This window comes from Diadema antillarum, unplaced genomic scaffold (genome assembly GCF_040938485.1).
Source record: "Diadema antillarum isolate AM-2024a unplaced genomic scaffold, OU_Dant_1.0 scf00000017, whole genome shotgun sequence".
Taxonomy (NCBI): domain Eukaryota; kingdom Metazoa; phylum Echinodermata; class Echinoidea; order Diadematoida; family Diadematidae; genus Diadema; species Diadema antillarum.
Window position 1 is genome coordinate 2,430,812 of NW_027270906.1, and position 12,566 is coordinate 2,443,377.

General features: G+C 38.2%; 1 protein-coding gene across 1 annotated transcript; it reads right to left on the reverse strand.

The window, feature by feature from the left end:
* Nucleotides 1-334: 334 nt before the first annotated feature.
* LOC139725616 (protein N-terminal asparagine amidohydrolase-like) lies at nt 335-11,923 on the reverse strand. Its single transcript, XM_071636709.1, has 9 exons — nt 11,807-11,923; nt 10,517-10,619; nt 9,615-9,789; nt 8,709-8,782; nt 7,854-7,907; nt 6,540-6,593; nt 4,087-4,187; nt 3,109-3,222; nt 335-1,848 (listed from the first exon to the last, which is right to left on the reverse strand). Exons 1-9 carry the CDS (start codon nt 11,885-11,887, stop codon nt 1,660-1,662), a joined length of 945 nt encoding a protein of 314 aa, XP_071492810.1. The 5' UTR covers nt 11,888-11,923; the 3' UTR covers nt 335-1,659.
* Nucleotides 11,924-12,566: the final 643 nt, after the last annotated feature.

Below are 12,566 nucleotides of genomic sequence, written 5' to 3' on the forward strand. Positions count from 1 at the left end.
GTCTCAACCAAAACTATACGATCCCTTTAATGAACACATTGGGTTGAGATGATGAAGGAATGGGATATTTACTCTTCACATGTCCTCTCTTACAATATATCACATTCCAACATTAAATTTATCATTTACATCTACAATAATTTACACTTGGAGCGGCATTTCATTTTAACATTTCAAAATCTACACACCAAGCTTGATGTTTGTAACAACTATGTTATACTAAAAGAATTGTTTCAGCCACAGTACTGCACCTTACATTGTGCTTTTCTTGACTGTAATATCTGGAATTTTATTCAGGCAAATCAGGCAGTGATCTGCTTAGGTTCCAGTCAGCTTCAATAAGTTCACATACTTGTAAGTACATGTATTTGGAATGAACACTCACATCCTGTTGAAATACACAAATCAAATTTTGATAGTTTCTTTTTCATGACCTACAGGCATAGGGAGTGTATACGGCTTTGTGCATTCATTGAACAAAAATGAATACTGGTACTGTTATTACTGTCAGTGCTAGGAATGTGGCAATGGCTCGCAACCTGCATGATGTTAGTCACAATATTTGGAAGAGATTTGTGATCATCAATCAATGCAGATTGCCAAGAATAAAGTTTCTCCTCAAAACTGGAGTTGACACCTCTTCCTCATTCTCCTCCTACCATACAAATCCATTACTCCAGTTGTTAAATGATCATACCCACTGAACTTTACAATTTGTTACAACTCTGCCTGCAGAGGTGTACAAGTTATAGAATTGTCACTTTAATATACTCAAGTTGACTGATGACATGAAACAAAACACATACTGTCATAACATTTCTCAAAGGCCATGTGAAGTGATAAAAAACCCCTAGATGAAAACAGAATTAAAAGTCATACATTCATTTCATGAATATAGCCAAATAGAACAAAAATTAAAAAGAAAATAATTACAGGGAAGTATTATATTACTTTAACAATGGTGAAACATATAAAATATTTGACAACCAAGATGACAAGGATCATATATCCTGGAGATTTCTGCAACCATGAATTTTATCATGCTGATATTAAGTCATTCTCTTGAAAGGTCTTTGTTCACGGTTGTAGTGTAATATACAATTATGAGTGGGCTTCTTTGCATTATGGGTCTCACAATGACCAAGGCCTACACACAAACTACCTCAGCTTAAACAAGCCAGTCTTACACGAATTCTTGCACTCATAGAGAGGAAATGACAATTTCAAAAGTGAGAAATGTCTTGTAATATTGCAAATATTATCATAAAAACTACTCGGCTTTGACATACAATGTAAGTGTAAAAAAGATATTGTCAGCAGAATTAAACAGCAGCACGCTGATTGTTCTTATTTTCTTTGTCACTAGCTACCAGCCTGCTATTTAAACTAAAGGGTGTTAGCACCTTCTGAAAGTATCATTGTATTTGTGCTCAAACCTGAATTCCATTAAACAATGCAGATTTCCTACAATTTCTGTTGGTGTCTGAAAGAGAATCCTTCTTTTGTCTACAGCCAAAAACACACAGTTCATTGTATCTTTCTCTCATATACTTTCTTCTCTCACAGACGTCGTAACAGTTCGAATGAGATGATGAAAATTCTTCGTAAAGTTACTCATGTGGAGGTATGCACTTCTACTACTCTCATCTGCTCCTGTCGTCATGATGATGGGCTTTCATTGCCCTTGGCCTCCGTCCACTCACCCTCCTTGTCCTTGCGGTAGATCCTTGGCTTCTTGCCGGGGAAGACAGTCTGGGCGGGGTTAGGGTGGTCCAGGACCCAGCGGAGTGCCGCCCTGATGTGATTCTCAAAATAGGGCGGCTCCACATTGGGGGACGTTGACATGTGCTAGATGGAGTAGGAGTAAGGGAAAGGGAGGATGGATTGGGGAATGGATCACATCAATATGGTGGTCCATGAGGGGTTCCGGCATGGCACAAGAACATATTGATTTTTTTCCCCCAACATCCTTTAATATGAACACAACATGCAACAATCTAAGCAACATGCCCTCAACTGACAACATGTGAAAGCAAACCCACTGAAAACTGGTTGATGATTTGTATTCTAGGATTAAAGCTCCTTCACTGAGGTCAAATAATCTCTTTGATGTTTCACATCAAGCTTGATATCATTTCATTGCTCTATTTCTACTTACTTTTCCTTTTCTTAAAACTTACATTGGGTCTTGTACATTTGAAAAAAAAAGTATATTCTTTCAATGATCCTTCATTCAACCATACTTTCTCCTATGTTCCTTGTTTTCCTGCAAAAGTATTGTCAGGTACATATTAAACGCCACATGTTTGTGTTGGTGCATCTGCAGGTAAATTAGTTTCACAACCTCTGTACTGTTTCACAATGTCCATGTTTATTCCCTTTGAAGTTTATTGGAAAGCAGACATTTATCCACATTTCCTTCTCTCACAGTACGTATTAATCTATTGTGCTGGGATGATATTCTGTAGAGGTGCTAATACAGACACATTTCAGTCTAAAGCAGCTGTTATTATTCCCTTTCTAAACTTTGACACACTATCCCAAGATTTCCATTGACAGGATGATATTCTTTCCTACAACTGCTCAAAAGCTTTCATGCTGTACAGTCCAATAAAAAATTTCTCATGAATTAACATTCACTGATTAATTAGTCCATTGAAAATATATATTTAGCAACTGGATATGTGTGTTTCATTCAGCTAATTTACGAGAAATGGACTATTTGAGATATGGAATACTGTAAAAGTGGAAATTTTTGTGCATTTCACGCAACCAAAAGGTAGCACAAATATAAAGGCACACAAATATCTTTGCATACTGTATGTTACAACAATTCATGTCCTGAGTCCATGGATTCTGGGATGAACACTGAACTAGGGTTTTCTATCGCTCAGTCGGTAGAGCACCGGGATAGCAATCTGGAGATCTCGGGTTTGAATCCCGATGGAATCCCATTTTCTTTGCTCATTTTTCCACTAATGAATTAAAAACATGTGAAATTCATCTCACCAGGCTGAATGCGAAAAAATTATTCATGCAAAAATATCTACTTTTACAGTAACTTTGACAGCAAAATCTTGAAATAAAAGGAAAGAACCACAGAAATACCCGTCTGATGAAGGAGTCTGGCTGCTGCAGCATGATGGCAGCTTGGGGCCAAGAGGTATAGCTGAATGGAGTGATCATATGCTCGCCAGTCTTGTGGTCATATATGTTCCTGATCTATCACAGACAACACAAGATACTACTCAGCTTTCACAGACAAGAATATCATATTTCATGATCACATGAAAGAGGAGATACTGCTGATCAATCATGGACAAAACATGAACATCTCTATCATCTCGCAATGTTTTGTTCACCAAATGGCATCTCTGCTTGATGCCATCTTTTGTTGATGGACAGAGGTTTTGTGAAACCAATTCCTACTGATCAGGGACTACCAAACATTTTGTGCATTCCTATTACATCACTAAAGCCTTTGGATGGGACTGTGGCTTTGGAACACCAAACCGAGTTGTCTTTTCTGCATCATGGTAACATTTTATGGTCACTCCGTTAATGCCACAGATACAGCTGGCAAGTTACAACTGAGTACATGAGCACATGTGGGACTAAAGGACATACCCAATGAATACATCTTACTCAAATAATAATGGACATTTGCACGGCTACATTCTTGAGAAGCATCCACAATCAAGAAACACCTTGAGTTCTAAATCCTATATTGATGACAATGAAGTAGATCCCTTAGATGCAATCTTAACTGATCTTAGGAAGGAAATAATACATTACCAATGAATGCATACCAAAATTTCAAGTCCCTCAAAAAACCCGGTGGGATTAGGGTTAAACCAAAAAGGTACTACTTGGGAAGGGTTTAAGCATTTGTTCCAACTGCTTTATTGACAGAGTTCACACTTGGTTTACAAAGCAGTTTGCCACTTAGAGTTTCTTTTTTTTTTGGTGCATGTCCACATCCATGAAAACATCTTGTTGCATTCTGCACTTTTGGAGTGCTTCCCACCTGCACTATCACCATTAAAGTTGAGATTGCATGACAAGTTCTGTTCCAGCCTTACTCACATCGTGCTCTCCAAAGAGCGTATACACAGAGCGCAAGGCCTGATCCGGACCCTTGTCAGAAAAGGTCGCCGGGAAGATTTCCCCGCTGCGGACATCAACAGCTGAAAGAACAGAAAAAAATCACAACACAGCATAAAGTTCAGAGTGGCAGTTTACATTGGGGGAACAGATAGAACAATTGGAGACTTGTCTTGAGAAATTCATCTACTCTTACGGCCTAGAGACTGACACAGAACAGTACTTGTCAGATATACACAGCCCAGGATAAGGACAGTATCAACTGGGATACTGCCGTTTCATAACATCGACTGAGACATTATCATTGGCAACTTGGACAATATCGCACAAGCCATTCCTTTGGTGAGCATAATTTGTTGCAACTCAGGATTAGTAAGGCAACTTTGCAAGTTGTTGACTTTCCTACTTTAAAAAAGAAAAATCAAGAATTGAAGTTAACAAACTTAAAGGGATTGTACAGTTTTGGCTGAGACCTAATTTCAGATTTCTAACATTTTTTGGTGAGATAATGAGAAACCTCTTATGAAATATGAAAGAGCATGTAATTCTATGAGGAATTCAACGTTTATTTGATGAAAATTGGTTTTGAAATGGCTGAGATATCCAAAATAGAGCGATTCTAATAAAGTGTGGGACCCACACTTTATTACGATCGCTTTGTTTTACTTTGTTTTTGAATGTTTCAGTCATTCCAAACCCGATTTTCATCAAATAAACTTTGAATTCTTCTTAGAATGGTATACTCTGTACTATATCATAAGTGTTTTCTTGGGATCTTGCAAATAGTTAATAGCCAAATTCTCATCTCCACCAATACTGTACCATCCCTTTAACCTCGGAGATGATATTCACCACATTTGTGTTGTGGAGACAACATGTCTTTACAATGACAGCACCTCATTCATTCCAAAAATATCAGTTAACTTCAAGAATTCATGAAAATAAAAGCATAACAAAATGTTTTGCTTACACTGCTTCATTGCATCAAGGGTAACGTCTGCTTAGACTTGGACAACAGCCAGATCATTGTCGCAATGAAAAACTAAAACATATGGTACATGAGGTAACTCAATGATTAATCTCGTGACTGCATGTATAAAAAAAACCAAAACAACACAACAACAACAACAACAACAAAAAAACACACAACCCCCCCCCCCCCAAAAAAAAAAAAAAAAAAAAAAAAAAAAACCACAACAACAACAAACAGTGGACACATGCTTGCCAATATCTGACTTTACCTTGTGAGCAAACATTCTAGGATTGCTGGCACACTAAAGTCATTACATTTTTGTAATGTATGGATCCTACACTCTATTTGCTGTCACATGTTCTACTTTGGCTTTACAAAACACATCAGTATGCAAAGACTGAACATTTTCTAAATTCCATTCAAATGCCTGGTACTCCCTCTCATCATAAACCAACGGAAAGAAACTGCTGTTGCTATTTCACTCTTTTCCTATTCTTTATCCCTTCATTGTTCCTTTGTCTTATTTGATGTTGCCTCCCTATTCATCCTTATCATTCACAGGTTGCCCCCTATGATCCTTGTGATCATCACTGGCCCACCTCTGCCTTTTGTCTGTCCACCCTCCTTTAATCCTCCTCCCTTTCTTGTTGGGCTCCCTGCCCATGACTTCTTACTACCTATCCCTTTTGTTCTCTTTGTTCTGTGTCCCTAGCCCTCCCCTGACTTTGCTAGTTGTGTGTAGTCCTTATCATGTGATTGCTTTCCCTGCCTGTTCGCCATTTTGCCTCTGACGAACATTCTTCTGGGTTTGAAAGCTCCGGCCCCTTTTGAATCCATTCCACCAACTGAAAGAATTACAGACATGTCTGCGAGTCCCACACTGGACCCAAGCCAGGCCAGCCTTTCAGACCTATGAACTGAGATGCTATGGTGGTTTCAACAAACCATCTTTATCAACAATCAAACCTGTCAGCCTGCCAAACCTGTACAAGCCCTCAGCCTTTCATCTCCAGTCAATGTATCCATTTTGGTGGCACAAACACATGTACAAGGATACAAGTCTATAACATATAAGCTTATTTTTCGGGTCACTCACTGTAAGAGTGTCGATGTTCGCGGTGTGGAAATTTTCATGCATTTCATGCAACAAGAAACTAGCATGAAAATAAAAGCACATGACTTTTTTCACTTGCTATATGCAACATTATTTAATATTTTGATTCTGTGGAATTAACAACATGTGAAATTCATCTTGCCTGGCTAAGAGCAAAGAATAAATCCCATGAAAATGTTCACTTTTAATGTAAGTGTTTGATCCAAGTTCAACTGCCAGCCAGAGAACTGAAACACTTTTGAACCTCAATGAGATATCGAACTTGTCTGCCAGTGACCAACTACGAAACTTTGCATGTAGTGACCATCATTGAGCCTTTTCACTGATGTTCTTTGGATTGACACTTACCAATACCGTACACAGTCGGCCAGTGAGTATCATTCTTGACAGCATCATTTAAATCTGGGAAACCAAACAAAAGCCATTCCAACAAATATCAAATTGTTGATCCTCTACCTATTCAGACCAACAGAAAATCATTCATATTTAAGATTCCATTTTGGCACTACACACAGGATACAGTTGAACAGCATTCAATTCAGTCCACACGACATAATATGAGATTGCGAACTGAGATGTGACTTTCTTTTTCAAAAGAAACTGAATGCTGTTGTTAATCATAACAAGTTTAACCCACACAAATTAACTCTTGGATAGACAACATATCTATGAGATATGTGTTCCTACACTTTTTTTTTGGATCAAATACCATGTGACAATTACATGTAAATGATTATGTTGAACTTGTACAATTGTAAATACCGCTGAATGTTAAAAGTTCAATATCCAGTCATTTCATTCTTTCACTCAGAAAACAACAATGTTGAATTTGTAAATACCTCTGAATGTTAAAGGCACAATTTACCATTTGTACACAAAACATAAACCTACCTTTTGTGCTTCAAAATAGTTCTAAAATGTGAGTGAGGGATAGAAACAACCAGTGTGAAAAGGTTAATCAGTATAATCAATGAATATTGTTAAATGTTAAAAATATGAACAATAAATATAATAAGATTGGGTTTAGACTTAACCATCTACATTTATGGTTTAGTGAGAAAAATAGTGATATCTCCTTATATTTTAGGCTTTATTGCAAAATTTTTATATGGCAGGCTGTTTTGTGATACAACTGACCTACACATATGCATCAAATGTGATGATACAAACATTTTTTAAATCACTGTTCCCAATGGTAAACAGAATCTTTAAAAGTTCAATATCCAGTCATTTCACCCTAAATTTCAAAAACAATGTTGAAGATTAATATCTCTGTGTTTTCCCCCAGATATTTAGCTTCTATAGACAGCCTTTGAAATTGTGCTCATATGATAATAGCACACTAAATCTGCATCAGAACAGCATGCACCAAACATGACATCAAACTTCCGTCTCATTTGGCAACGAAAACTGAATAAAATGTTGTGAATATCCCCTCTTTTGCGCACTTTCCCTCCGAATGCCCAGGCATCTTTAAGTTGCTTCATTATTTACAACATTACCATGATAGCAACAGTATCATAACATCCTGACATATACAGACATATCTCACTAGTCTATGCTAAAATGAATACATTTCCCTTCAAGGCCACTTTCACTTGCACAACAAATATTCTCTCTGGAGAGTATGAACACACTTGGCATCTACAATTTACGACTGACCCGACATGCACGCCGTGATAAAGTGAAGATCTTCTGGGCAGTCCTGGAGGATCTCTGTTTGGAAAAGAAATCCAGAATCACATCGTCTCTTATTTGGTGACACCTGAAACACACATGCATGCTTGCTTGTCATTTAACACTGCATAGCAGCAAGGCTGGTGAGAGTTAAACAAAAATGAGGATTTTACACATCATCTGCCAGTAGAACTGAAGATGCATAGTTTACAGTTTTTGTCCAGCTTTAAACTACTGCACAGCAATTTTTATATTACTACTGCTACACTACTACTACTATTACTACTACTACTATTGTTAATACAGTGTACTAATACTAATTCTCATTCTACTATACTACCCATAGTATTAGTACTACTACAGATACTAGTACTACTACCACTTTTACTACTAGTAATATCATCAACCATTGATTTGTGCCATATCTATCACATTGCCACTTCTGACACTGGTTGTGGAACAAGATGGACTTTACTACAACAGGCAATTCAAAGTATGAACACACTACAATACTTCATACATATCTCAGCTTCATGAAGTATTAGTCATATAAAGGTTTTTCTGGATATTTCACATAGATAAAGTACATTCACAGATGTGACATTCCCTGACAATGCCGGACTTTAAATGAAAATGTGATTCAATATTTTGATATGATCATACAGTATGCAATCCCAAGACTCATATTATCTCCTGTGTTTGTAAATGCATATACCGGGGTACTCATTCAGTTAGTCATTTAGTGATTGAAATGAAAGGTTTACTTAAGAAGGAAAACTACGACAACTGTAGAATCTAATGAACGAGAAAGATTTCACCAGATAGGAGACAACAACTTACTGAGAACCTGTTTGGATATCCTCTCTGACTCTCTCTTCTCATCACAATATCCCCCAAAGAGGTGCACCTCTAACCTTCAAAGGGATAAAAGGAAACATAAGATGAACTTCAGTCATTATCATAGAACGTGCCAAGAAATATTGCAGTCTCATTGGTCGAGAGCCATGCTTCAGTTTTCACTGGCTGCACATTCGAAAACAAATAATCATTGCGATAACTGGCAATAGACACTGTAAACACGTTATCCCCCACGCTTAGCAAGAGAAGGCTAGCTGTGACATCCAGTAAATATTTCATGCATCCAGCAATTACTGGTGAATGGCTGGAATGTATGGCAAGCCAAAAGCCATCCCATAAATTTTTCAAGTGTAGGTAATTGTCTGCAATTTAAAAGTAAGATAGTGCATTTCCAGCAAATTTATTGACAGTTTTATAATACAGATGATGCACATGTCTTTTCATACATCAGTAGGAAAAGTGTGCATGCAGTAACTATGCAACTTAGTCTAAACTCACTCTACTGCACTTTTGTGGGTTAAACAACCATATATTTACCTTAAGCACACAATTCCTGATGCACTCAGACCTGTGCATCATTTGTATGCTTACAAACTCCTGTCACCAGCTTTCACATCAAGACTGTGCTGCCATGTAAAAACCAAACCAAACCAAACCAAACCAAACCAAACCAAACCAAACCAAACCAAACCAAACCAAATCGAACCAAACCAAACCAAACCAAACCAAACCTGATATTTGCAATAACTGAAGGAGGAAGATTATCATAGAGAAGAAAGAAGAAGCCTGCTTGGTCACAACCTGCGACATACGTAGAGACCATATTATCACAATGTTCATAACAGCCGGTTTTTGATAGGAGATACATTTCAGACAATGACCACACACCTGCCTTCGCTAGATTCCGAGCTCAGCTCATTGATAGCCGTGATGATGTCCCTGATTCCTTGCTCCGTGCCTTGGCCATCCAGGTGCGAGAGTCCCGTCGCCCCGCTACCTGTGTGACGGATGACGATGATATGACACGTAGTGGCATCGTCTGACCCGAGGAATCTTACGACATCTAGAGGGGAGAAGATGAACTACTCGGTCGTTATTCACGTCACAATAAAAAACCAAACTATGCTGGGCAGATCACCCAGAACAAAATATGCTGATCCTCACCTGGTGCTTTACTGCATTATAGCTTGATGGCCTCCTGGTAAAAATATTGGGCCACATATCTGCAGATACAGTTGTATGTAAAATTCCTTGAGTCAGAGAGCAATGTCTACTACCTTCAGTCCATCCAGTTAGTTTAATTTTTATATCAGAAACAGTATCTAGTCTAGGGATAAAACTATCTCATGCAGAATGGTTTCTCCTCCAGTGGTTTATCACTCTTTGTTAACAAGAGTCACAAAATCATAGCATTTTCCAGCTGGTGTGCCTCAGTCTACAGGGCCTGTGACAGAAATAAAATATTCACCCATGCTCAGCTGCACCATGTACACTTAGATGTTGCATTCTTTAGTGACAAGAGTTGACACAATCATGGCACCAGCAAAACAAACAAACAAACAAACAAACAAACAAACAAACAAACAAACAAACAAACAAACAAACAAACAACAAACAAACAAACAAACAAAGATTTATATACATACTGCCACATAGAAGTACATTAATAACCATGCAACCATGTAGAAAAATCTTGTAAGGAATGGATAGGTACACTGTAGGTGGGGAAAAAGAAAATAAACATCTTGTGGAGAATATAGATTGATAAAGTCTTCGTATTAAATACTCACTGTCATCAGGATATGTGACTGCAAACTCTCTCTGATTGACATAGAGGAGGTCGATGGGGGCACAGTGGTGCGCCTGTCTCCTGAAGAACTCTTCAGCAGTGTCCTGACAGGAGGAAATCACACGCACTATATAAAATATCATCTCACTGTTGACTAGTGCAGGTGGCAGGATCAAGCAATCTTTAAAGCTGTTGGTTGAAGGGGGTAGGAAGCCTGCTGATCCTGAGCTGGGGATTCATTACAGTTTGATCCCTCTTATGATAAACACGGTTATAAAAATTTTCCTCACAACAAAGTGGAAATCCAGGTCCCCAAATAACTTTTTATTCATCTTTATTTGTTCTGCTATAACTGCATTTGGATATTCTATGAAAGGAGACTGCCAGTCCCAAGCATTTTTTTTTTTTCATAACAGGAGTCACTACCCCTATAATAGCTAAAACGGGCACAATACTTTTAGATATAAAGTCAAATCCTGCACTCTCGATGCGTCTACAATGTACTTTGACAGAGGTGAAAAATACACTCATGATTAAAGGAGATGGAATATCTTGCCATTGTTGCCGACAAGTAAATGGCAAGAAGTGTGTGGGTAACAGACTGTCCAATCATAATGATGACATTTGCTAGGTGTGATCGATACAGGGTGGGCCAGGAGGTGTTTCAGCATGTCACTGCAACATGCTCAAATTCTTGTGCAACACCCTCAAATCTTGAGAAACATCCTCAAAAGACAGGCAACATGTTGTGCAACATCCTCAAGAATTTGCAACAAGCTCAAAATAGAATGTATTCACACATATGTGAAAAACATGTGCAAAACATGAAAAACTATCAAACTATATGGTACTTAGATATTTGTGTGCAAAACATGAAAAAGAACATTGAATGTAAGCAGCATGAAGAGAGACAAGCTGCGAAATATTGCTTACTACGTGCTCATGATGTGTGCACATGCAACTTCTGCAATTATTCTCAGATTCTGAGCTTGCAACATGCTCAAATTTCAAGTTGTGGACCACCCTAATTGATTGTTTAATGGAGCATAATCTGACTGCAATTAATATTTCACATTTTTTATAGCTTTGAAACCCAGAAGTTGACATAAACTTCCTCATTCTATACTATTGCGTAAACTCTTGACAATTGAGATTTTTCTCTTAGTAGTACATCACAGGAACAGAAATTTTCAACTGGTAGCTTTGTGAACATTTATGAATGGCTAACTTACATGTATAAAGAGAACCTCAATGTGAAGTTAACAATTCTGTTGTGAGTTTCTTCACTAACCTTAAACTGTGGGTAAGTCTCAATGAAGGCTAGCATTGATGGCTGCCATTCAAATGGCTCCCCTTCGATTAGGAGAGGCATAGCAATCCAAAGTAGAGATCAGCAGCGGTGAAGGTACTTTTGGTCTGTAAGTGCTGGAATGAGTCTGAGGAAATCAACATGATAGTAAAGAATAAATCTTATCTGCCCAGTGGTTGAAGAATTACTCAATATTTGCAGGGGCCACAAAACACATTTTTGATTCTCCAAAGAAAAATCAGGGGGGAAAAAAATCAGCAAAAATATGGAAAAAACATGAACAACAAAACCATAACTTTCCAAGGGTTCTGTCCGAAGATTCTTCCCGTCCAAGACCATTGGATTGGCCCTTTGACTCTTGACCCCCACTTTCTTCGTCAATTCCGCCCACGATTCCGCCGTTTGGGCGCTTTTTCTGGAATCATCCCGCGACGCGACGTACATCGCATCACATCACGCATCCAGCACATACCAGACTGGTATGTGCTGGATGCGTGATGTGATGCGACGTACGTCGCGTCGCTGGATGATTCCAGAGAAAGCGCCCAAACGGTAAGCGGGCGGCGGAATCGTGGGCGGAATTGACGAAGAAAGTGAACACGTCATACCTACAAAGTGATTATTTTGCTAACAAATTTGAGTATGTCATCTACCCACCTACTCTATCAGTGTGGAATAGTAATTTGGAATATATGGACAAGATCAGGTTAGTACTGATTTAATTTTTCTCGTTACGAATTTG

What these genes read in the sequence shown, in the direction of transcription:
- LOC139725616 (XM_071636709.1), bottom strand. Translation starts at nt 11,887, where the DNA reads ATGCCTCTCCTAATCGAAGGGGAGCCATTTGAATGGCAGCCATCAATG. An exon ending in GATATCCAAACAGGTTCTCA is followed by an intron (nt 7,908 to 8,708) that starts GTAAGTTGTTGT and finishes TTTTCCAAACAG; the next exon opens with AGATCCTCCAGGACTGCCCA. An exon ending in CGCTCTTTGGAGAGCACGAT is followed by an intron (nt 3,223 to 4,086) that starts GTGAGTAAGGCT and finishes TGTCTGTGATAG; the next exon opens with ATCAGGAACATATATGACCA.